Genomic DNA, 27523 nt, shown 5'->3' with positions numbered 1-27523 from the left:
GCATCTAAATATCTTGAATTAATTAACTAGTGCAAACCTTTTTTTTTTTGAATTCTGTAATCGATTATAGTTGAATCGATACCCAAATAATTTGATGTAAACTATCTTTCTCAATTTTCTCCGCTTCTAGATTCAGAATTGAGCTGATATTTTATATTTTAAAATAAAAAAATATGACCAATTTTTTAAACAATATCTCTACTCATTACATTTTGGCCCAAAAGTCCCATTCTCCTTTATCCAAACAATGCAAGCGTTGGACATAAAATTTGATCAAATACCTAGTTGGCCACGAAAACACGACCATTAATCGACAAAGTGTAGAAGTAATGTGCAATGAAGGAGAAAACGTGGCTGAACCTGCCGCGTGAATAGTTCACGTCATAGCGCATTGTTAGAAGCAAGGCCACGGGTGATTATCAGCCTTATCCAATTATGCGCACCGTTGAGTTATTGTGGAACAAGTTAGCTGTAGGTAAACGAGACGGAGAAACAACATCACCTAGTCTAGTTCCATTAAAAGAAAACTATAATGTGTCAGCTGATGTCCCACTAGTTGATAGCACATTAGCGGACAGAGTTAAACCGGATTTAAACAGACTTCGTCACTGAGCGTTTCTGTGTATTTTAACAAAATACTGCAATATGAGATTGGATGCAAATATAGGTAACTCGACAATATAACAACGCACGTGCCAACCTAGTTATTTGAAGCATTTTTATCTATCGACAGACGATTCAAACAGCCTTCCTCGGGTCGCTTGCTCAACTTTGTAAATGTGAGTTAGGAAATTATTAGCCAATTAAGATTACATAATTATAATTAGTTTACGACGACAATAGATTAGACAGAAATATAATAATTATAAATGCTGGGTGGGTGACTTTAATTTCGAAACATCAAACGTAAAATCACAATCGGCAGTAGCGAGTCTAATTGAAACAAGCAATTTGCGACGCTGTCTTAGACGTCGAGTGACAAGTCTCAACGAATATTACGTAAGTGTGATATTTCGCAGTCATTAGAAGCGCTAAAATAGCCTCTATTGCTCTAGCTATAGGCTTTACGGCTGAAGTAGTACTTTATGGAATAAAAGAACGCTAGTGTGTTAGCGTGTCATGACGAATGTTTTGTTATTTTTGGGTCAAGGGCAGGCAGCCAAGTGTAGGGCGCTTTAGCAATTCATACTATGCATATATTTTTAACCGTCACTGCAGACGTAGCTGACACTAATGTAGCGTTCGAGAATATGTTTAAATTAGATTTACGCAATATTTTTTGCTCTAAACTTGAATATACTTATTGTTAAACTTTAATCAATTGGAATTAGTTCGTTCGTTTGAGAGTAGAATCATTACGTTTTAGAGTTTATTTTTGTTCCAATAAAAATAATATTACATTATTGTATATTGCATGGAGAACAGACTAACATTACTGTGTTCGAAGTAAATAAACACAATTCTCAGCGTCATATATCAATATCAAATACAATCTGCAGTCCAAGCTGACCATTATCTTAGTCTTCATTCATTACTACAAAACGAATATTTAAATTACTTAAGATATCTTGAGTCGAGTACCCATATTCTCCGTGAAGGAAGAGGATGGGAGCTTAATCCACCGTGGGTTGGCGGACACGTAGAGGTAAACATAAAATTACTTACAATGCTTACAAAAGGCTTCTATACTCTTATAAAGATTCCGTAGATTACAAAACTATGAACAAACAATATTTGGCAACAGCTAAACAACGATGACCCAAAACGTGCCACTAGAACGACAGATGTACTGTCCGATAGTACACGACAATTTGAAATAGTCCTTTTCGCGTTAGATTTAAAGGTCAAAATCGCGTATAATACACATGGGCGATGACGTTATTTGTAATCAGTTAAAAGCGAAGCAGATACGAGTTTTAAATTAATATTTAATATTAATAATATAACATAATATGTATGATAATAATAACCGGCTTGCACTTTCGTTTTTATGAAGATTTATATCACACTGCGTTCAGTGATATCATCTGCTGATAGGTGGAAGCGATTATGATAAAACAAATTTTTCGTTAGCTTAACTTATTAAAAATGGTAATATTATTATTTTAATAAACCGAAGTCGTAAATGCTAAACGTTTTTATGAATATTTTGCCTCGTTTACGCAACAACGTATTTTATTGCATTAAAATTTAGGTATGTAAATATCCAGCTAAGACATAGGCTATTTTTTATCCCAATAGTCAAACTGGGTCAGAAGATACCCAGCAAAGTCTCAAGGTACGGTTAGTATTAACTATCGAAACAACTAACGAAGATAGAATCAAAACAGAAAAACCTATGCGGACAAAAACATTCAAGAGATTCAAACGTTACTCTAAAACATTTCTCATCGAAATGCTAATGAATTCTGCACACACATAAGTAATCAATAAACACCAATTTACATATCCATATAATAACAGTATAATATACGAAGGTCATGTATGCTCTAAAACTTTTGATTTCACCTCGATGACATCACGATAGTGCCTCGAAGACGCACGTTACGAGATGCGACGAGCGTTCTTAACGAACAGTAGAGTAGGTATCTGTTACTATAAGTGATCCCGGACTTGGATCGACAATTAAAATTCCACGATCCGGTAAGTTTCCTGCTTACTGAGAACGAATGATAATTAATGAGTCTTCAATTGAAGACGACTTTGAGAAAATGTTAACACACTGAAAAAGTAAAAAATAAATGCTAAAGGTCCAATTGGTTCCCGATATAATAATGATTTTAGGATTTTGTTGGGACTGAGATGCTTCTGTAGTGCGTCTGCAATGTTCACTGAAGCGAATACCGATTCCTTTTTCGCAATCTTGAGGAAACGGACCGCCTCTCTATTAAACAGAATGCGGCTCAGTTCTAACAAAATTCTGAAAATGTTCAGTGCTAAGCTTGCTGAGCCTACGCTTCAGCACTTTGTTGGCGTAGTGGCGAGGCAAGAAAGCTTAAGCAAGTAAATTGTTAAATTGTTAATTTTAATATAAGTATACTAACATTGTTGTAAGTTACTAATTTTACTAACAAGTGGACTGTAAGTCTTAAATAAATAAAATTATTATTATTATTATTAATAGTCAACGAGATTTTATTTATTAAATAAAAATTTTCTTCAATAACAAAATTGGTTCCTCAATAAATATTTTGACTTGAATAGACACGTCGTATAATCAAAGCATAGGTAAATTTTACAAGCCAGATATTGACTCGGTTTTTCGTTCCATGGTGCGATTCCCGTCCTGATTCTGAATGTAATATTTATATATGTAGCCATATTTATTGAAAATATAACTATAATATTAATCGACTTTTACCTAGACTACAGACACGTCTTTTACCTTAAGATTAAATGACCGTCGAACTCACGATCGACCGACTAATAGTGATACTAATTCGATTTTTTTAACAATTCTAATTTTTTTGTTTTGTTGCTTAAAATTTATCATTAAAATTTCAATCCACTTTAATCACAAGACTTTGTCAACGGCTAACAAAAAAAAAAAAAAACACGAACAAAAAATAGTCAAAAACAAAGCGGATAGTGAAGCTCAAAATAAAATTCAAAGAACATGGATATTCTGTCATCGCATGAGTCGGCACTGATGTAATCACGGACACAGAGACCATAGTATAAGGAACACTGCAGACTTTCATTTCCTTTATTGGATATCAGCAAACTCATAGACGACGAGGAAAAAAGTATTAACTCAGACTGAATCTTTTATACTTATTTATATCAATGTACTCTCTTATTTTATATATATAAAATTCTCGTGTTACAATGTTAGTTAAAATACTCCTCCGAAACGGCTGGACCGATTTTTATGAAATTTTGTGTGTATATCGGGTAGGTCTGAGAATCGGCCAACATTTATTTTTCATACCCCTAAGTTATAAGGGGGGATTAAGGGGGGTTAATAACATATGGAAAACAACGTTTGCGGGGCCAGCTAGTCTAACTTACAAGAAACTAATTAACAAAATTGTGTACATTGAAGAACCGAAATGAAATTTTAGAGGGTAGTCTGAAATCGATAAGGCAGGCATATTTTTGTTTTCAATTTTTATTTAGGTGTCTGTATCTTGTTCATCATGTCGAAATTACTGAATAGGTTTTCATCAAATTTAGCATGCTTTTACTTTCCCTAAATCCCTAAAATCATTACGATTATTTTGGAAGTGGGGATTAAAATTATAGTAACGCAATTACTAACGCAGTAGATGTTTAATATGTGTACTATCGTTGCAGATAACTTCAACTTAACAAACAGTAATAGAACTTACTTTTCTCATTCGAATCTAATGCAAATTTTATATTTAAAAATTAATCAACTGGACACCCAAATGGAATAAATTTAGACTATCACGAAACAGTTAATATCGTAACGTTTCACAATCGTACAGAGCAACGAGCAATAAATTCACAAGTTCACTTAAATATTGATCATATTTAAGTACATGCAATGTCATATACGCTATCATTAAATCATTGAATCGTGTTCAAGTGACACGCGCTTCATCTTCTCGTGAGATATGTCATCGCAACACATTATGCGGTTTGTATTTATAATATCATTAGAAATATTAATTAATTAGACAAAAAAAAAATGTAATGTGTTAAAATGTAATTATTTAAGGTTTGTAATTTTACTAAAATTAGATTATAAGCAAAATTGTTACTAACACTGGGCTAGTCCCGAAATGAAGATTATTATTATTATTAAAAAAAAAGTAAGAAGGTAAACAACAATCCTGGGTTCGTAGCCATTCCTGCCCTTTTTTCTTATAAATCACTAGCTTCTGCCCGCGAGTTCGTCGTATGGACTCCGCTCTTATTGGTCTTAGCGTGACGATATATAGCCTGTAGCCTTCCTCGATAAATGGGCTATCTAACACGAAAAGAATTTTTCAAATCAGATCAGTAGTTCCTGAGATTAGCGCGTTCGAGCAAACAAACAAATAAACTCTTCAGCTTTATAATATTAGTAGTTATAGATGCAAGTTATACTGCTTTTCCACGTACATTTTATAGCAGACTTCAGTCCTGAGACTGTCTAGAAAAAATGAGACGTAGTTGAAAGCTGACAGTTTAATTCTGATAAAAAAGTCTTTAAGAGTATCCGATAAATGTCCTACCCAAAGTAACAATCGTTATAAAAACCGAGACTTTTTTTTATGTCACTGTCGGCAAACAAGCGTACGGCTCACCTGATGGTAAGCGATTACCGTAGCTTATAAACGCCTGTGACACCAGAAGCATCGCAAGCGCATTGCCGACCCAAACCCCAATCCCCCCAGGAGCTCTGGTCACCTTACTCACCAACAGGAACACAATACTGCTTGAAAACAGTATTATTTTGCTGTGATCTTCTGTAAGGTCGAGGTACTACCCCAGTTGGGTTGCTCCATATTTGAGCAGGAAATTCCTGCTGTGCCCTAACCTCAGTTAACTGAGACTACGAAAAATCAATCCAAAAGACAAATAAATATCCAAAGCCGCGACTCTCTAGCTTTCAAGTTGATATACGCACGTTGATGGACTCCTAAACTAGTTAAACGATTTTAATCAAATTTGAACACCGCGTGCAGTTTGATACAACTTGAAAGATAGGCTTTTGATATATGTAATTATTATATTTAAGAAATAAAAATAGGGCGATCCGAAGTTCGCCAGGTCAGCTAGTATGTCATAAATATATACAGAACAAGATTATCAAATGAGAACAAATATTTACTCGTATAAAAAAAAATGTCTCACAAATTTGCTTGAAGGAATTAATTTACTGAGTTGGTTCCTTCGCAACTTCGATAACAATTAACACGGGATACGATAAAACTGCTACACTCAGGGCGGAAACTTATAACTTTTTAATGAGTAATTAATCGGAAGGTCGGTAACAAATTGTTAAGTAACTTTCCGATAGGATTTACGATAATTTCCGAACTTTTTAAATACGTAGGATAAATATTTACTATAATGTAACATAGTTAAAAACTTTAATAAAATAATTTTGTACGTAATAATTTCTTTATTAGTATTACGGTAATAATAATCATGATATACCTTTTTAAAATCATTGTGCCCTTCAATTTGATACCCATATTGTAGTATTCGAGAAAAAAAATTTTTTTCATTAACTACAATGGCTTCGCGCAGCCGCCATGTTTGATTTTTTTTTAATGTCACCTATCTAAGAACACTTGGGCAGCTAAGACGAACCTAACGATACCTCAATTGTGTAAATCCGTTCAATGGTTCTGGAAATATGAGGTAGTAAAGAATATTACATACAAACATACATACATAAATACAAGATACGCGCGAAAAACATAACCCTTCCTTGGCAGTCGGGTAAAAATATCACTTGAAAATGAACTTCAACATAAGGATTCCCTCCTCTTTCCTTTGGATTTGTCTATTAAATGATTGCTGATATACACTTCCTATTAAGGGGCGTTCATAAAATACGTGAGATGTTTAAGGGGTCTGATTTATTGATTGTGTCTGATTACTAGTCTTAACTAGTCGTAAATAAAAGCACGGAGCAATTTTCTTTTTTCTTTTTACAGTAACAGTCCAACGTGTTTACATAAGAAACCCACGTTTTGAAAAATCTCACGTGAGACTGGGGGTTGGGGGAGGGGGCTGAATAAAATCTCACGACATCTCACCAGGGGGGAAGGGAAGGATAGAAAATTTAAAAAAACACCTCACGTAATTTATGGACGCATAACTACATACGCAATAACTACATAATTTATTTATTACTTTGAAAACTTAAGTGTTACTATTAAAAAAAAATCAAGTTATTGAAAATAAAATGAACAAGTCAGATACGTCTTGTGTATACTCGTATATGGATTAAAAATATTATATCAACAGTCGTTTGTTGTTCCGATTACTCTCATCGTCTCATCAGAATCTACATTCCAATCCTACTGCAGATTGACATAACTTATACTATAATAATAATTTAAACATATTAATACGCGAAGCAAAAACTTTGTACTCCTTTTATTTGCGCAGACGGAGGAGTATGAAATTTCGCACACTTATAGTTTATATTGAGGAGTGCAAAATGCTAATATATTTTTAATTATCCGTTAAAAATACATTAAATCAATAAAAAAAAATACACACACTACCATGTATTTGACACACAAACGCATATATACTCTTTTATTTATTATCATAGAAGTGTAGTCTTTGACAACAGAACCATAATAATGTTCAAACTTATAATTTAAATTAATTATGATCGAATTGCGACCACTGAGCAACCACTACATTATACTATGAGGATAAAATGGTGCTTTTGCGATTTTCTTGGATAAAATGAATTTTAATTATAAATTTACGAATATTAGTCTGTATTTAGCCTTACATTAAAATCTACAAGCCGGATTACTCACAAAAACCATTTAGCATAAACATCACAATTATCTAGCCAAGGACTCTACGAAAAGGATCAAACGATTATATATTTTTTTTCTACATTTTTGAATTAATAAAATGTACAATATCAATAATTACGTGGTTTCTAACAGACTTCAAAATAGGGTGAAGTCTCAATTCAGCTGCAGTTTTTTGTCTTACCTGTTACCTCATAACTTTTTATTATGTGTACCGATTTTGATGATTATCTTTACATTCTAAAGCTGGGGAAAATGCTGATTTTAAAATCTAGTGTAAAATAAATATATATGAAACAAAATTACCACAATAAGATTCGAATCAGACAAATATATTACGAGGAATATAAAACGCAAAACTTTATACAGTAAAATGCATTTCTAGATGCAAGCTAAGTTTATTATTATGAAGTTTACGTTACTGTTATACGGACTCCAGTAACGTCCACTTAATCCATAAAACAATGACCACTTGCTTGGACTTGTCTTGTGGAATAAAACTATTGTATTAACTTTGTCCTACGGATTCAGCCGTGATAGATGTCCGTACTTAATGGCGACTTCGTTATGACCTCACTATACAAAATTAAAAAATAATAGTGTACTTCACTGATTTGGGGCACAGCTATACATATCTTACTCAAAATCTGGAGCAGCCCGACTGGGGCAGTACCTCGACCTTACAGAAGATCACAGCTAAATAATACTGATCTCAAGCAGTGGTGTGTTCCTGTGGTGAGTAAGGTGACCGGAGCACCTGGGTGGTATTGGAGGTAGAGTCGGAAACGCGCTTGCGATCCTTCTGGTATTACAAGCATGTATAGATTACGGTAATCGCTTAACATCAGGTGAGTCATACGCTTGTTTGCCGACCTAATTGTATAAAAAAAAAAACGTTCTAAAAGTTAAACATGCAGAACGATAACCATACGGATAGATGCGAGACGGAGGCCGACAAAAATGCTCACTTAAACACCTCTAAAATCAATTTTTCCTAAATATATTTATCTCATACACAGAAGACTAACCGATCACAATTTCATTACATCAGAATTAAGCTTCACGAACCAACATTCAAAGTTTACAATAACAAAAAAGTGTGTGTACTTATGTACGCACGTAAGAAGTTATACTTCATTGGCTTGCTAACTTCACGTTGCTAACTTCTTCGCTGACTAGCTAACTTCAGGGTGTCGGTTTTTGGTAACAGTGTGCGCGCAAATCGTAAAAATTTACTCTCATCGCTTTTCCCTAACGCGCCAAAAGTAACACTTCAAAAAAAAAACATTATCCGCAGAATACTCAGAGATTTTTCATCAACTTATGTATATGAAAGACCCTTTCAAGCCCGTCTTTATTAAAGTTATCATAACAAGAGCTATCTCGACCGAGATCGGTTAATATTCGACGAGACGAAAGCTGAACGTTTGTTATTACATTTTGATGTACCGTTTGTGTTGTTATTCGATGAATTTAATTTATACGATGATAACCCATTACGGTACAATGGATTTGATATACTCGCTTTTGCGTCTTTAATTTTATTAGATAACTAGCTGATCCCGCAAACGTTGTTTTGCCATAGGTATATTTTATTAACCTTCTCAATCCCCCCCCCCCTACAACTTAGAGGAAAGAAAAATAGATGTTGGTCGATTCTCAGACCTACCCAATATGCACACAAAATTTCATGAGAATCGGTCAAGCCGTTTCGGAGGAGTTTAACTACAAACACCGCGACACGAGTATTTTATATATTAGACCAGTTATGGCCCGCAGTTTCACTCGTGACGATGATTTTACTAAGTGTTTATAGTGCAACAATCCATTCCTAGAATGTGTACTAAGATGAAAACTACAAAAGATTTTCAGTTAGACCTGTAAGATCACAAATGCGAAAACTGCATACGATTTAATTCAGCAGTATTTGCGTTATTCCCGAACAAATAGATCCAGACAAAAAAAATACTTCTTCGATCGCTTTAAATAAAATTATCAGCGCCTTCGGTGCGACAAAGCCAGCCCTGCGGTCACCAACCCGCCTGCCCAGCGTGGTGACTATGGGCAACATACATGAGTTCACGTTATTTTTGGCGTAAACTTGTGGAGGCCTATGTCCAGCAGTGGACTGTATAGGCTGTAATAATGAAAATTATCATTATTATTATTACTGAATATTCCTCAAACACATCCATCGCTATGATACAATAATATGATTTCATGTTACTCTTTAATTAACAGCAGTAATGTAAAACTGTCATCGATAGCTAATATCCTCTAGATTTTGCTGAGGAAACCCGACAAAAAACTCAAAATCTAATATTTAAAAAAACAAACAACAATACATACAAATTCACCGATAACAATATCGAATTAACCGTACTATTTACTCTATCCAGCATATTAAAGTTATTTTCAGCCTTTCCTCTTTAACGCCTACCGCAGGATACAGCACTTTCAAAACAATTAAAACGATAAAATTTGTAACGAATTGAACGTGTTATCACACGTTATCTCGTTTATTTAATGTAATGTTTCATCTTCATACACTTCAATTGCACTCTTGTGCTATTTATTCATCGAATGTACAATTACGTCTATATATTTCCCTCATTCTGAACACGTTTTAAATTCCAATTAGCGAAAACCGTTTAAAAAACGCAAAGTTTTATCATTAACACATTCAAGGTTAAACCGTATTGATTTACTTATTTAACCCTTTAAAGCATTATGCGCAACACTGAAGCAAATCGATTGAGACAATTTAAATGTAAAATATGTCCAAAAACTTAAGAATTTGGTATTACTATCATTGGCAGCGCAATGGAGCTCCAATCCTTCTCCAGCATGTAGAAAGAGGCATATGCAGCAGTGGATGTCAAATAATTGTAATCAAATAATTTCCTATTGATGAATCATAATCAACTCGTACTATCAAAACATTATTACAGTAAAAAACATTAACATACTACAGTCTCCGAGGAAACAGATTAAATTGAGAACTTTTTTTATATCTCCGAATATTCAAAAATGGCGGTCATAGATTACCTCTAAACGATGTTATTTATTGTATGTTGTGTATGATATCATGCATCTAAAAAAAATTCGGTTTACGCAATTTTATGAACAAAAAATATTACACATAACGAGTGAAGCGATTGTCGAATTAACTAATCTTACGAAACCTTGACACACCTCGATAGGTAGGTACAAACTAATGATTTATTTAACAGCCACGAATTATAATACATTTGTTATTCGAAAACTATTTTGAAGTTAAATTATGTGATAGACGAAATTTCCAAATGGTGCCATTCCAGCCAACTAAGAATGAAACGATATAGCGGCGTCGTATGAAAAAAAAAAAACGAGTGTGCTTTAGACCACATGACCGAAGTAAAACTTTGTAAAAACGCAACTTTCTCGCTTTCTATCTTCACTAACTTATATCTCCCTCTCAACTTCCGTTCTCCTCGCCCAATCACACTTTTCATAACGCTCTCGTTACGCATTCACCAGCTCACTCCCCAAATCAAGTGTGCGCAACGTCTCGCGTGAAAGAGAAGCATATATTTTAATAAAACGGAAATCGTTCTTAAGGAGCGACTCCAGTCGCGTGTCGGAGCTGAGACACATGCCTTTTTATTATCTAAGGAACTTTAGATTTTAATCATCGACTTCCCCGTTAGCGCAGTTTGTAGTAACTCTGTTTTTTGCTTCGGGGATTGTGGGTTCGATTCTCACCCCGAGTCTGGGTGTAATATTTTATTTTATTTATTTTATTAGGATAGCTTACAGCTTATTATAACTATAAATAATACAGAATATGAATAAAGAAAAGCTAATAACAAGCTACCCATAGAAAAAAAAATATATATATATATATTTATATCTGTAATATTTATATGTATGTTTCTGCCGTGTGGCTACGGCAGTAATGACAGCCACCCCCTCTCTTCCCGTGGGTGTCGTGAGAGGCGACTAAGGGATACACACATAACACAGTTTCACTACCACCTTGGAACTTAAAAAGCCGACCGATGACGGGATAGCCATCCAACTGCTGGCTTTGAAATACACAGACGGGCTTCGGTGCGTCAAAGCCAGCCCTGCGGTCACCAACTCGCCTGTCCAGCGTGGTGACTATGGGCTAAACACATGAGTTCGCGCCATTTTTGGCGCGAACTTGTGGAGACCTATGTCCAGCTGTGGACTGCGATAGGCTAAAGTGTGTGTGTATATGTATGTTTATCGAAAAAAAAATGTAGCTATACCAGTCGGCTGTTACCTATAATACAAGTAATAAGTTGCTTACTTTAGGAACAGACGACCGTGTGTGTACTGTGTAGATATTATTATTTTTTATCTAAGTATTTTTTTTATAAACACTTTCCTTTTAGTGTTTACCTAATTTATATACAAAAATCATGCACAAAATTACTTAGCAAGTTAACATCTAAAAACTTCCCTGAACAGACAATTTAAGTCATTCATTCAAATTCGTGTCACTCGAAGTTCATTACGTGCAAGCCTTATTTGCTAATATTCGTTATTCCCGCAAAGCCCTCGCATTAGCTACCCGGCCCTTTGTGACAAAGCAGCTAAGTAGGAACCGAACAAAGCGTCTTTGGGCTCGTCTCGGTCCTGACGCATCTGGGTCACTGTTTGCTCTTTGAGGTATTCCGCATAGCGAATCTTATAAGCCTATATGCGATACATGCGACTGTGCATAGCAAGGATTATCTCTTTTACACATTGAATACATTTCACGCTTACGTTTGTTACGAGATATTTATGTAACACTAGCTGTTGCATGCAACATCGATCACGTTTAAATTGTGACGATCACCCAAATGTTATATTACTATCAAATTAAAACCGTCTACCTCTTCAGTATAAAAATAGCGTAAGTCATGTTTTGATAAGCAAAAATCGACCGTTCCAGCGGGGATCGAACCTGCATCTCCGACTCACCGTGTCGGTGCTCTAGTATTATCTTACATGCAATACAGTGTCACTAAGTTCACACATCTTTATCCTTTAACCCTATAATGTAACCCTTTCTCTGTAATAAATAAATCATTCCCAATAAAACCACCCATGTTTCTAAGATAAAAAGCAGGTTAGTGCTATCCCAGACTGTAACCTATATTTTCGCCAAATTTCATCTAGATACGTTCAAACATTCTGGCGTAATTAAGTTACAAATATTCATCTAAACTTGCGCATTTATAACAGTAATAAAATACATAAAATATAACATTTTTTTCTATGAAATATTTTTAAGACTTTTAAGAGTGCGTGAAAGAGTTTCAGAGCCTTTATCGATGATAAAATTCATTTCAATTTAAATTCTGTAGGAATTTTTCAAAGTGTATTGGCAACTAAAATATCGAAAGCAGCCAAGATAATTTATAACTTTAGGCTAAAATAGAAATTAAGAATAGAATATATAGTCGAATTGCCAATCGTGATTAGGGCATTATGGAACTGACATTTCCAGCCTAGCTGTGAAAAGTCCCAAAATCAAATTAGAAAAAAAATCACTTCAGTTATATAATAAAACAGATAATTTTATTTTAGTAATCAACTAAACCAATTTCCATGAAAAGCAAGCGTGTATACGTAATACGTTAAATGAAAACGACTTAACTCGAGCCAGCGCGAACGTAAAATACGTGTGCTCTCATATTTAATGAGATACACACCGGCGAATTAAAACAGACGCTCGAATAAAACTAAAATTTCACGCGAATTTAACAGCGCAAAAATTGAGTTAAAACTCTAGGGCCACTTAATTTGCCGGGCTCGCGTGAGTCGAAAGCTCGAACCGACGCTTTGAATTAACTTTAAAGCACGATACGCAGTCGTGATCCACTTTATATTTCCATGATATTACGTTGACGTGACTTTTACAAGTAATTTCAATCTCACCTAATCGTCGAGTGATCTAAATGAAACTTACCTGGATAAAAATCGTGAGATTTGGACATCTTGACCCTCGCTCCCGTCTCCTTCTGCAGTTGCGCGATGGTCTCGCCACCTTTACCGATGATGGCGCCGGCTACCATCGACGGCACCAACACCTTGAAGTGGTACGTCGGCTCCACGGCTGATAAAAACCATACATTATATACACCGTGCAGAACATTTAACAATACGTCCTGATACTTGAATGGTCACGTGGGTTTTAGAAGATTTACTTGCCAAAAAAAATATTACAATAATTCCATATGATTATCAAGTATCAGAATGTTGAATACTTTGGGTATTAGGAAGATATTTATGATAAAGAAATGCTTGATTAAGGTTCGATATACCCGATGTTGTTATGGTGGAGGGTAGAGCAGAAGCGAATATTACAGAACGATATACTTCGTCACATGTTCGTGTATAATCTTTTGGACGGCGAGTCAGTATGAGGTGCACATTTATGTGTGTGTCTGTAAACCACTCCTGTGCTGATGTCAGTCGTAAGTGCATTAATGAGTTACAAATGACGATTTTGAGATATCGGACGGTTAGTGTTGAAGATTGTTTAATTTATCTAGGACACGTCATCATTACCTAAATAATCAAAAATATAGAAATAGAAAAATTTACTATATCGAAAAACCTAAATGATCAATTTGAGATAATAAAATGTTCAACGCTATTTATTTATAATACTAAAATCTATAACTAGTCTAGACATTTAAACAAATTAGGTTATAACATAATCTGATAATCAACACATAGCTTGTTCTGTGGTAATTGATGGCTACGTTACAGAGATATCATTTACATAAATTATTCACATGCAAAACTTATTGAAATAGAATAACACCGGGAATAAATGATCGAAATGGATAAATACGGAAGAAAATGTTGATATCATTTCCAAACGAGACAAAACGGAACATAAGAAGGCAAAACTACATCCCAAAATGGTAAGCAGAACAATAACAAAGAGAATCTCAAATACGAACTCGGTACAAACATTTAAAGTCCAATGTTTAAAGTGAAATTGACCCAAACTTTCGAGCACTCGAACAATATTTGACCCAAAGTAGCTGTTGCGAACTTATCTACATGGTAACCACTTGGGACAACGATTGGCTCGCTTAAACAAACTTGAATGGAACCGTCGAGATAGTGTTTTGCAAGAATAAAATCACAAGAAATAATAATAAATGTAAAAAACAAAAAAAAACAGACTTCCATTAATTACATCGACAAGTAATACAACGTAAGTAGACGAAAGATAGTCACGTAAATACGCGTTAATAAAGACTACTCAAAAAATCACGATTAATTTCAAAAGGGACCACATAACACGCACCACCTTATTGAACAATAGAATCGAAATCGGTTCACCCAGTTAAAAATACATACAAAGTTCTAAGGAAGAATCTGATAAAAAGGCTAAAAAGCGAGTCGGATTCTAATAACTACTAAACTGTTTCTAAGGTTTCCCGTAAAATTGTGAATAATATAAAATGATTATAATGTCTATTTTACTTTTATCATTCTAGTAATACACGTGTGAAATTCTAAGCTTTAATCTATAACGGATCTAAACATAATTTAACAGGGAGTTTCAGTGCTCTATCTCTGACTCTGCTTACTAGAGATAGAATTTCAAAAACCTATCGCTAGTAAGCTTTTGACCAGAGATAGATAGATTATTAAAAATCGCGGTAAGACGAAAAAATAGTCTTAGGTCTGTACAGAGCCCTCTCATGGATAGGGTTACGTTGGTACGATTTGGAACCCAAAAACACACACCACACACTTTAGAAGATGAATAAAAAAAACAGTCGCATTTTTTTTATCTTATTTAAACATTCCTCGAGTATTATAATTATAGCTAGTACATTTAATATTTAAAATTACATTCCTCTATAATATTATTTAATTAATAAACGTGGACGAGATAACGATAAATAAATAAAGATTTATAAATGAAACTACTGATTAATTAATATCAACGTGAAGTTATGATTGCTGTGAATGCTAGATCTGTTTATAAGGAACAAGGATTTCATAACAATATAACATCTTCTCAGTTATCTGGTATGTTTTTAATCACGTCTAAGCTTGAGATAACATTTGAATTAGATGTAATATATACGGAAATAACTTGAATATTTATGTTCTATCCTTATCATGAAGTTGTAAATGGCCCATGTATATTTACGAGAGAGATATTCAGAAAATATATATTTTTATTTTTTATGCACACACGGTCGTCGGTAATGCTAGGTAACAGCCGGGTATTACAGTTACTTTTTTTTAGGTAAATATACATCGAAATAATACATATATAATTAAATAAATACAACTATTACACCTACAATGTGGCAGGTATCGAGCCCGCAACCCGCGGAACAGAACTCAAACTAAACTCGTTTTGTACATCACAATAAATTCAGATGAAGTCATAGAGATAAATTAGCTAAAAATATCATAAGAACATCTGACTAGTTATAATATTAGCCGCAATTCCATTAATTAACCAGTTCAGCACTAGAACAATATCACTTGATAAATGCTCCGAGTGTCGCTACAGAACACGTTACTTATGATCTGTGAGCGAAGACAAACGACTAAAAGGGGGGGAGGGACAAGTGGTCGAGGACGTTTTATAAATCGCAGAGCATCCAGTCCGTGAACAATATCCGGTTAGCTCTTAGACTGAATGTCTGGCTCTAATTAAAAGAAACAAAATACCCTTTCCATATTTCGTCTATTGTTTATTTATCTGGCAGTGTTTACTATTGAGCGTCTGAATATTGTATAACAGTTGTAGCGTACGTTTGGATAAAAATATTGCGATTCTGATTCAGCGGTGTTTACGAAACGTAAAAATGGACGAGAATGATCACTCATTGTTCCGCGAATTATGCCGTGCCGACTTTTTGGTATGTTACCTTTTCAAGCGACCACTGGAGCATTATGAATTAGTTCTCAAAATACCGCTACGAAGCACTGCACATTTCACATTTTAAAACAGACTGGAAATAAAAAACGAATGACAATACATTTTTGTTTGAATATATCGTCTAAAGATCAATAGGTAAGCAAAATACACTGCTGACCCAATAGCAAGAAAATATAGAACAGTAGATAGACAAGGACACAAAGGCACCTACGCGGCAGAATTGAATCGCATCCCACTGCCGCATCTCATTTGGCCTCATTTCAAACGAACCGTATCCTACACCTGCCATTCGACGTGACGGGCTTCCGACGTGTGATTGGAATTTTATAAAAAAAAATAACTCAACAAATTGTTTTCGTTACTCGAAAATTTGAAAATAACAATTATTAAAAAACGTCTCACGCGCAATGTCTACAAGATTTACTCCAATAATGGTGGTTCAGAAACAGAGAATCAGGCTAAGATCCAGAAGATTGCTAAGATCTCTATAACGTTGGCTCTGCAGGGATCGAAATCGAGAATCCCAAATACAACATCCAGTATTGTTACTGAAGGAGTGAATGTAATTTATATCATTATATCGTAACCAAACAAAAATTAACAGCAATTTTAGAATTAAAATTCATCATGTCAAGGATAAAATATAAATTTGAACGTTCGGTCGTTTTGCATCGCGTAATTAGTTAATTTAATTTCACAAGACACTCCGCTCAACGTCGAGTGTGAGTGCGACGGCTTAAGTGGAATCAGAAAGACACCGTTGAAATGAAACGAGCTTATTTCACAGTAAACATTAATTACAATGGGAAATTTTGCAGTCTCGACGTTCAAATTTTCCCTTAATATGTTTGCAACATTGGAGCAATTTGCCCGTATTCGTAGCGTTGTATAAACGGGCATGTGTGTGTGTAATGCGCACAAAGAAATGTGCAGTTACTCTACGTTACACGTGTGATTATATAATCGATGGCGTTAAAGGTCAATGAAGAATTTTTACTACCTAATTAGCAGAAATTTATAAGCATTTAATCATTCAATACACTCACGTTACGTTACTTATATACGTATAGTATTATTTATTGTTAAGAAATAATAAACGCCTCACACTTAACGGCCCGCATTAGGATTAACTCCTTTGTTGGGAGTCCGGAAACACACACGCTAAACAAGCATAAACGCCCTGGCCAAATCTTGGCTTAAAATCTGTAAGTCCAATATACAGGGTCCAAATATGTAGGGATCGAACCAACAACTGCCAACGCAACAGCCATAAACCTGTGATGTAACCGCTGCGCCAACGCGTCGTTAAGTTATTTCATGTACGGACGTTAAAGCCTCTGATTACAAGGAAATACGAAAAAAAAATCTAAATAACATTTTAATGATTTAAGTTGCTATAACTCAAGTCCATTATAATACAATTAGAAACACAAATCACAGCCTGTTCGATAGATAATTAATATAATTATTCAAAGGAAAAAAATACGAGTCAGAACTTGGCAACCTTAACCTAACCCTGCTGCAGCTACTGCTCTAGCCGGCGATCCCCCGTGGGAACTCGTGGCGGAGGTCCTTGCCGAGACCTACTCATACGTCTCGGGTAGGAGGGCTCTCGATGAGAACCCCACGTTGGACGGGTTCCTACGGGTGCGCCGGATGGGGCAAGAAGCACTAATGCGGAGGTGGGGGGAGGACCTGGCGGAGCAGCCGTATGGCACACGCGTAACGGCTGCCTTGCGCCCGGTCCTTGAGCGGTGGATGCGCCGTAAGCGCAAACCCCTCACCTTCCGTCTGACGCAGGTTCTCACCGGGCACGGTTGCTTTGGTGATTACTTGTGTCGGACGGCCCAAAGGGAGCCGACGACTGAATGTCACGATTGTGGCGCGGCGGTGGACTCTGCCCAGTACACCCTCGAGGTGTGCCCGAGATGGGTGGCGCTACGTCGCGATCTGACGACAGTCCTCGGAGGGGACTTGTCACTGCCGAGCGTTATCACCGCGATGCTCGGCGACGACGAGTCCTGGAAGGCGATGGTCTCCTTCTGCGAGACAGTAATGTCCCAGAAGGAGAACGACGAGCGGATGAGAGAGGGGGCCGCTGACGAGGCCTCCGTCCGCAGGCGACGAACGGGGGTGCGTAGGAGGCGCTACTTAATGCGTTTCCAGTAACGCCCCTGTGCTCATGTCGGGCCGGGATGGGAACCCGGTCCTGCTAGACATGGCGTCGTCGGGATTGTTCAGAGGTGAGCCGGACAGTCCCATGGAGGAGAAGTCTGGTCTTTTCGCCGAGACCAGCCTGTCGCTGGAGGGATCCTGTTGCCTGCAGATCCGGGACCTTCCAATTAAAGCGGCTGAAGGCTCCCGCAGGGGTTTTGGTCGGTAGTGCACCCCCAAGTGCTAAGCCGACATACGGTCTAGGAATGCCTACCCGGGCATCCTGGATATCACCCGTAAATGGGTTACCCTGCGAAATCAAAAAAAAAAAAACCCTAACCCAACCAACAAGTACCACCATCTAGCGGCACGGAAAGGAAACTGCATCCGGGTGTTATGCAAAACATATTTCTAAGTGTTTATAAACTTAAGAGGTAAAACGTCAAAATACTAATAATATTATAGTAAAGGAACAAAAACAACATTTTGTACTTTGTATTGAAAACAAAAACCACATTATTTTGCACTCGTAAGGTGGCATTTATTTTTTATAACCTTTCCTTGAATTGTTTCCCTCATTTTCTGAAGAGCACAACATGAGATGACCTAAGTTATATTTTTTCATTATATTTTTATAAAACGTTCTCCAAATTTGTTGAGATATCAACAGCTATTCAAGAAAGTATACATATGTGGATGAACATCAGCAGCTTTTTCTTTTATGAAATCGTATAAAAATCGTAGAACTCTTACAAAAACCCTAATTCCCTATTATTAAATCCCTTAAGAGTGAAATTACCAAAACCGCTAAAACGTGTATTAATTTGAAATCAAAAAGAAAGCTATATAGGTGTAAATAGTACCAACAATTTTACATCTCTTAAACCTCTTCGGAGGAGAATTTCCACATTTTTTTCTTTAAAGTGTTATAAGCATTTAAACAAAGCTATAGTTAAGAGTTAGTCTAAAAATACCGAATATATTTACACAATGGTTGAATGTAAAACCTTTGTTGAGAGCGTACTTGAGGGCTTAGACCTAAAATCGGAACACTGGTCCATAGCTCATTATTCCGCAAACTTTATTTCGAGAATTTGCTGGAAATGGTTTCCTTAAACGAAAAATCTTAATGAATCGTGAGCATAATTTGTACATTTTAAAAACCCTAAACCATTTCAATGAAACATTGTAATTTGGTACCAAAACCGCTAGACTAGGGTCAAGGCTTGGCATTTAAAGCAATTGTACAACAATTTCCAGCATAATTACAGCACTAAAATATTTCAACGGTTTGGTGGTAAAGTTAATGTTTATCTTATTACGAAACTCGGTGTCTCTCGTTTGATGGTTACAACTATATACAATATTATTGCCCAACTAACCTGAAGATTTTTAAGATAAATTCTCAACGTGTTGTCGGAGGGGTCATAGCACTGGCTTTTATTGGGGTCATATGGCTGAAGGTTGCGGTTTCAATAAGCGCTCATGGTACGCATTTGTATTGGCCATACAGGTGTTTGCTGTGGTCTGGATTTTTGTGGTTGTGTATTGGGTATTTTCGGACCCCCGCCACAGGAGAAATTCTTAGTGGGGGCCGTTGAATATCAGGCGATAATGTATTTAAATATTATTATCTTAATGTATTAAATGTAGTCACTAATATTGTATTAACGTGACGCACTAGTGCGTTAGGATGTAATACAAACCGTTCAAGGCTGTTAACGAAAATGTCTGGTTCGAGTCAAGTGCGAGCCTTTCAAAGCTCGAGGTCTCGACTTTGTTACGAAATGTATCTTTCTTGTTTCTTGGTTCGAAACAAAGTACAACTGGTGATGTGATGTTGTTCGGGTTATAAGATAGTTTTAAAGCAATCATGTTTTTTAGTGAATAGTTAACTGTATCGATGTGTATCTCTTGATTTTATTTACTAGAAATAAAAGTTGACAGAAGCATTATAAGAAATAGGTCAAAATTCTATTGTTACTGTAAGCCTTAGATTATTAGGACAGATTATAAAAAAGACAGGTCAACGTTTAAAGTGAAATTCAAAAAAATAAAAAGTCTTATCGATTTTTTTATTTAATTCTTACACATTTAGTGCTGGACAAAATTATTCGTAATTATATCGGTCTATAAGCCACGGTAATCGCTTATCATCAGGTGAGCCGGGCACTTGTTTATCGACCCAGTTGATTAAAATAATAGTACATTCGAGATAAAAATAACCTAGAATGATATTCCTAACAATATTTGATAGAATAAGTGTCATACACAATACAGAACAAGACTGAATTGCAAACGATCTAACAAACTGTATGATACGTAGAATACACGTATCCTTTGCACTCGATTTCTTTCGGACCTCAAAGGTTGATCCCTTATTGGGATCGCTTCCATAAGATCGCGTTTGAATATAGTTCATTATATTTCGATATATATAAAATGAATCATTGGACTGTATATACGCGCATAACTTTCGAACGACTGCACAAATTTGGATAACTTTTTTTAAAAGTAAAACTTCTTTAAGCACGCTTGACTTGGGAAGTATGCTGGTGAAAACGTGACGAGCGCGTTACGAAAATTGTGATCAGACGAGGCAAACGGAAGTTGAGAGATAAGTTAGTGAAAATAGAAAGAGAGAGAGAGTTACGTTTCGTATATTAATTTAGGGACAACTAAATAAGTTTGACTTCAGTTGTGTGTTTTATTACACTCGTTTTTTTTTTATTTGTGTTCGATACTGTCTTAATAAGGTTTAAATAGAAGATATTTAAAGAATTAATAAATATTAACGAGAAAAAAGACGATACGAAGTTCGCCAGGTCTACTATTTTTAAGCAATTTTTTCAGTACAAACAAAATTGTCGGTATTTGCAGTTCAAATTACGTAAAGTATCAATTTGGCTACCAACGCTGCCTGAACTTCAATTTCGATATCGACTCGTTCAAATTTCCTACGCAACTCGATGAAAATATTACATACAAGATTTATATATATCTTCCACATTTTCCCCATTCCCATATATTCCCATGAATCGCGATTCTTTAATATATTTAATTATATAATTTATATTACAATTATTTCTAATAATATTTTCATGCTTAACCACGCTGCTCTCTGCTAGTTAGTGGGTATTCCCTACTATAATTCCCCATCTTACACGGTTAAAGAGCCCAGCAGTGGGATGCTACAGGCTGACTGGTTTGGATATTTTCATACATTTTTAGTACAGTATTCATATTTTTATTTGTAATAAATATATGCAATTTGACAAAAATATTAAAATAAGATTAATTTTTATATCTTTCATGGCACAGTCGAATAATTAATACCAAAGATGCTAAACCACCAGTTTTATCTCGTTAGGACGAAATGCATATATTGGTCTTATCTGGGTCGTCAAAGTCAAGAGCGAGCCGCACCTTTATTCCTCTAGGCTACCCTTTGTCGTACATGAGACATACTTCGTCTATGAAGAATCTTTTGTTGCATCGTCTGACCTCGCTGTGCTGCGTTTAATATGTATTTTATACTCTACGAGTCGTTAGACTGACCTCATTTAAAAATTGAATAATGTATATCAGATTAATTTTATTTAAATCATATTAATTTTGTATATTTTATAGTCTGTAACCCGCCACGGTCACCAACCCGCCTGTCCAGCGTGGTGACTATGGGCAAAACACATGAGTTCACGTTATTTTTGGCGTAAACTTGTGGAGGCCTATGTCCAGCAGTGGACTGTATAGGCTGTAATGATGATGATGATGATGATAGTCTGTAAACGTTTGGATATGTATATTCTTTATTGCACTTTAAAATCGTAATTGGCAAGGGCGAACTGGTGAGGAACGATGTTACCGCGGGACACAGTAACGCAACAGTGATAAAGTAACCAAAGAATTCTCGAATGAAAACTCATTTGTATAATCCATATGAAAATCTCGTATCAACAAATTTTAATGAAATTCTGCTCACATATTTAACTTTGTCCAACATAATATATAAGCTATATTTTATGTCGATTAATGACCGCGATATTTTTATTCCAAAATTTTAAAAATATTTTTATGTTACGTTATTATGTATGCGGTACGAAGTTCGCCAGATCAGCTTGTTTTACTTTAAAAAAAAAACGCAGTTTAAAACTGCAATTATAATGCGAATAAGTCAAAAATAACATTAATAATTCATTAATGAACGAAAAAAAAATTATAATTCATTATTGAAACAACTAAACGCAATAACAATTACATCATAGGGTATGCCAACGTGTGGGTAATAAAACCATATCTAATACTATCAATATATCGTTTCCTTTGCCATAAGCTTACTTTAAAAGATCACTCTTTTCCGATAAGTCCGCCTCTATACATACTTGAAAGTATTAATTTAGGTAATGTTACTTTTTCGTTACATACTATGTTTTTTATCGTTTGTTTTATCGTTTGTTGATCTTGGAGTCGAGATCGTTTTTACGTACTCCTGTTCGAAAATAACGTGTGAAAAGCTGGCGGAATTCTTCTTCTAATCTCAAAACTTTAACCATGGATATCTCCATAATATCTCCATAACCATGGGGTTCTGAAGGGTAGCAGTGGGACCGGGGGTAGCGCCCTCCCCACCCCTCAAATTCCCATAATTCGATGGTTCTTAATCTAAAGTCTTACCATGACTTTTTAATGTACTAATTTAGTATTTAAGTAGCGCTGCAGCAGACACATGTTTTCCCTTATTATTGTTTTATTCTATTGTATAAAATTTAAAAAACGAACGTGAAAAATGCTAAATCAGACGAAATGATGCAACATCGTGACAAACACCCACGTCTGTCAGGTCAGATAAAACCGACGATTTTTCTCATCATTCCACTATTAATGAGACGCCGTATCATTTTTAATCGGCAAATTTGCGCCAAATCGATGTAACGAACATTAAACGGTCGTTGGCGTCTCGTCCGGTGAGCCAATTTTATTTTCCACACTATTTGTATACGTTACTAAGCGTCCCACGGGGCTTCGCCTGTTTTAAAATTGGATACTTGTAAATTACGATAATTGTTTTCAATTTATTATTATTATTATTATTAATGGCAGATACCGTAAGTCAAAACCCATTCCATAAATCACAAAATCATTAACAATATTTTAACTCAGATAAAAGTAAACATTAGGCTCGTCCTTAATCCAGCAATTAATTTGTTGATCCTGGGATCGAGTGCCGGTATCCATGGAGCTATCTGGGCTAATGGTCTAATTTATCTAAGCGAAGAGATTTCGGTCTAGACGTAGTACTTTCGTGAAAACCTATCAATCACTATCGTAAAGAAAATGAGTTTTTCTTTTCTTATAGGTTACGTGTACTATATCTTGTCCTCGATACTGTATGCCAAAGTTGTTGAGAAGAGATTGCTCTCCTAGGGCAAAAAACCCACCTGTTTGTTACAATTTTCGCTTTTATTGTCTTTAAAAAATAATATTATTGAAGTAAAACTTTACGCACGCTTGACTCGGGAAGTAAGCTGGATGCGTGACTAGAGCGTTACGAAATGTGTGAGCGGGCATAGCGAACGGAAGTTGAGAGGGAGATATAAGTCAGATGGAGCTGAAGAAGTTTTACTTCAGTCGTGCAGTCTAAAGCACACTCGTTTTTTGTTACTATTATTAATTTTTAAGCACTTAAGTATCAAAAATCAATCAACTTAACAGCTGAACGTTTACAAAAGACTTATCAGACAGCTACGTGACATCCTTATATTTGGAGAGATTTACTTCTTAAACGAAATTCGGACAAAAGTTCATTAAACTCGATCATTATCAGTTATTAAGTACGACTTTAATTGGGATCAAGAAAAGGAAAATAACAAATTATTGTTTATTTTACTTTGACTTTAATAATCGGAAGATTTCAATTCTACAGCATAATAATTATAATTACATCTAGCTGATCCCGTAAACGTTGTCTTGTCGCTAAACATACATACATACATACAATCACGCCTCTTTCCCGTAGGGGTAGGCAGAGACCACTTCTTTCCACTTGCTACGATCCTTACATACTTGTTTCGCTTCATCCACTTTCATTATTCCCTTCATACATGCTCGTCGGTTTAGGGTACTCTTGACCTGGCCTTTTTTCAAGACGTCCCCGATTTGGTCTTGAAATGTCCGCCTAGGTCTACCCCTTCCAACACTTCCACTCACACTCGCCTTATACACTTTTTTCGTCAGTCGTTCTTCATTCATTCTCTCGACATGACCAAACCATCTCAGCATACCTTTCTCAATTTTTGTCACTACATCTTCTTTCAGACCACACCGTTTCTTTCTCATCCTGTCACTCAGTTTAACTCCTATCATACTTCTTAACGCTCTCATCTCAACTGCATTTATTCTGCTTTCATGTCTCTTCTGCCATACCCAACTTTCACTTCCGTACATGAGTGTCGGAAGCAACACCCCCTCATGCACAGCCAAACGAGCCTTTTTAGACACCTTCCGACTGCTCATAAAGGAGTTCAAAGCTCCGTTCACCATGTTTCCTGCATTCACTCTTCTTTCAATATCACTCTCACACTTTCCATCTCTTGTAAACTTCGAACCCAGATACACAAACTCATTCACCTGTTCAATTTGTTCATCTCCAATCACGATATTACAGTCTGTCACTACCTCATCTCTTTCAAACACCATCACTTTCGTCTTCTTTACATTCATCTTCATTCCCTTTCTAACAAAAGCTCCACTCATAGCAGTTACCATCTCCTGCAACTCCTCGGCCGAGGACGCAAGTAGTACTTGGTCATCAGCATAGAGAAGACATTTGACGAGTAACTCACCCATTCTCAACCCACTTTCATTCTCTTTTAACTCTGTCAAGCAATTGTCCATGAACAAGTTAAACAGCCACGGTGACGCTACACATCCCTGTCTAACACCTTTTTCGATATTAAACCATTCAGTGTATGCCCCGTTTATCCTCACACAGGCACTAGAATCCCTATAAAGAGATTGTAGTGCTCGCACGAGTGCGCCGCTCACACCGTACACGGACAATGCTGACCACAATTCATTCCTCACCACTCTATCATAGGCCTTTTCCAGATTGTCGCTAACGCTATTAAAAATAGGGGTTGATGGTAGAAGGGTGAAAATTTAGGATTGTATGTATTTTTCAATGTCAAATCATAATAAAATAAAGTTTTCTAAAACATAAAAAATAAAAAATTTAGTGGTGGGTCAACCTTTATCATTTAGGGGTATGAAAAATAGATGTTGGCCGATTCTCAGACCTATGCATACAAAATTTCATAAAAATCGGTTCAGCCGTTTCGGATGAGTTTGGTAACAACCGCCGCGACACGAGAATTTTATATATTAAGAAGATTATTTGCACATTACATAATATGCTAAATAATAAAAAAAATGGGTTTTTGTGTAGTCCTCTTATCCATAAGGCTTTTAACTTAATCTTCCGTCACGGTGTTTCAACGCATGTTGAGTGACGACAGAAAAAAATATATATTAATGTACCAAATACCTTTTCGTTTCGTATTTACTTGTCAACCTCAATTTAGCAAATGTTTACTTAAAAACCCCCGTCACATCAGCTGATTCAATAAAATTGTTGCGACCGAATGAAAATCTTATTTTTCATATCACGTTACACACTTGCTTCACACAACTTCTACAATAAATTTTTAAAAAGTAATAATGTGTTTTACTGAGGTTGGGCGTAGCGAGAAATATCCTGCTCAAAATCTGGAGAAGCCAGACAGGGGAAGAACCTCAGACTTACAGAAAGCTACAGCTAAATAATACTGCTTTCAAGCGGTGGTGTGTTCTGTGGTAAGGAGACCAGAGCCCCTGAGGCGGGTTGGGGATAGGGTCTGCAACGCGCTTGCGACGCTTCTGGTTTTACGGACGTCTATAAGCTACGGTAATCGCTTACCATCAGGTGAGTCGTGCGCTTGTCTGTACTTCGTACACACGAAACACGAGTGGGATTATAAAATGTCTGTCGACTGTATTAATTTCAAAATTACGATGCTACAGACGAACAGACAGTCAACGAGATCGAACTTTTAGCGTTACTAAGGATAATTAAATTTGTTTTTAAGTTAAAATAATATCGCAAGCGAAAATGGTACCCAATTAGTACAAGTCCCCCAAGTATCATTTAACAAATAAATCCAGCTAATTAAAACTTCTACCATTTTCATATATATGAAAAATAAATTGATTGTTATAATACAAGCAAGTTTACCTATCAACTGTACAAAACTTAAAACACATTTGTAGTTAGGCTATAAATCATTTTCAAGTCAAAAGATAGCAGAGTGCTGGCAGCGTTATCCGTTGAATCGCAACTCCGATTCTCTTGGCAAAAATTATTGAGAATCTCATCGCTGTAATATTAGAAATAAATCTTTTGTTTTGGCTCGATCTTTCGACAGTTTTATTCGTCACGAACCGGCAAGAGTTTTCTCTACTTATATGAACTTAAATACCTTACACTCACAATTTTTTATAAGTCAACTTTATAAAAAAATGTCTGAAAACACATAGTACAAATACAATCGTCCAGATCATGTCGAACATATTTATGACCAACAAGCTGACCCGGCGAACTTCGTATCGCCTAACAGTCGATTCTTTAATTTTATTAATTTTTTTTTTTTTTTAGAATTTTTCTCTCCGTAAGAACCATCCTCGTACTTCAAGGAATATTTTAAAAAAAGAATTAGCGAAATCGGTCCAACCGTTCTCGAGTTTTGCGCTTAGCAACACATTCAGCGACTCATTTTTATATTATAGATTACCCAAATTTGTTATGAGCAAGGATCGTTCTCGCCAACATTATTCGACGTACTTTATTTATGCTTATTAAATTTATTTTACCAGAATCCACGTCCAATTATTTTTATATCCACCATTACGATTGAAAGTTTTACGTTTTTAATAAAAAAAATTGACTTGTCAT

The 27523-nt window shown here is 35.7% G+C and overlaps 1 protein-coding gene across 1 annotated transcript in view; it reads right to left on the bottom strand.

Annotated features, from left to right (window-relative positions):
- LOC123662359 (RNA-binding protein Pasilla) overlaps positions 1-27523 on the bottom strand; it is a 90299-nt gene that overhangs the window by 38630 nt on the left and 24146 nt on the right. The window contains exon 3 of the mRNA XM_045597208.1: positions 13426-13572. Within this exon, the coding sequence (XP_045453164.1) occupies positions 13426-13572 (147 nt within the window). The remainder of the gene's footprint in view (positions 1-13425; positions 13573-27523) is intronic.

The sequence above is a fragment of the Melitaea cinxia genome, chromosome 18, assembly GCF_905220565.1.
Source record: "Melitaea cinxia chromosome 18, ilMelCinx1.1, whole genome shotgun sequence".
Lineage (NCBI taxonomy): Eukaryota > Metazoa > Arthropoda > Insecta > Lepidoptera > Nymphalidae > Melitaea > Melitaea cinxia.
Note: the sequence above shows the minus strand (reverse complement) of the source record. Positions and strands in the feature narration are given on the sequence as shown.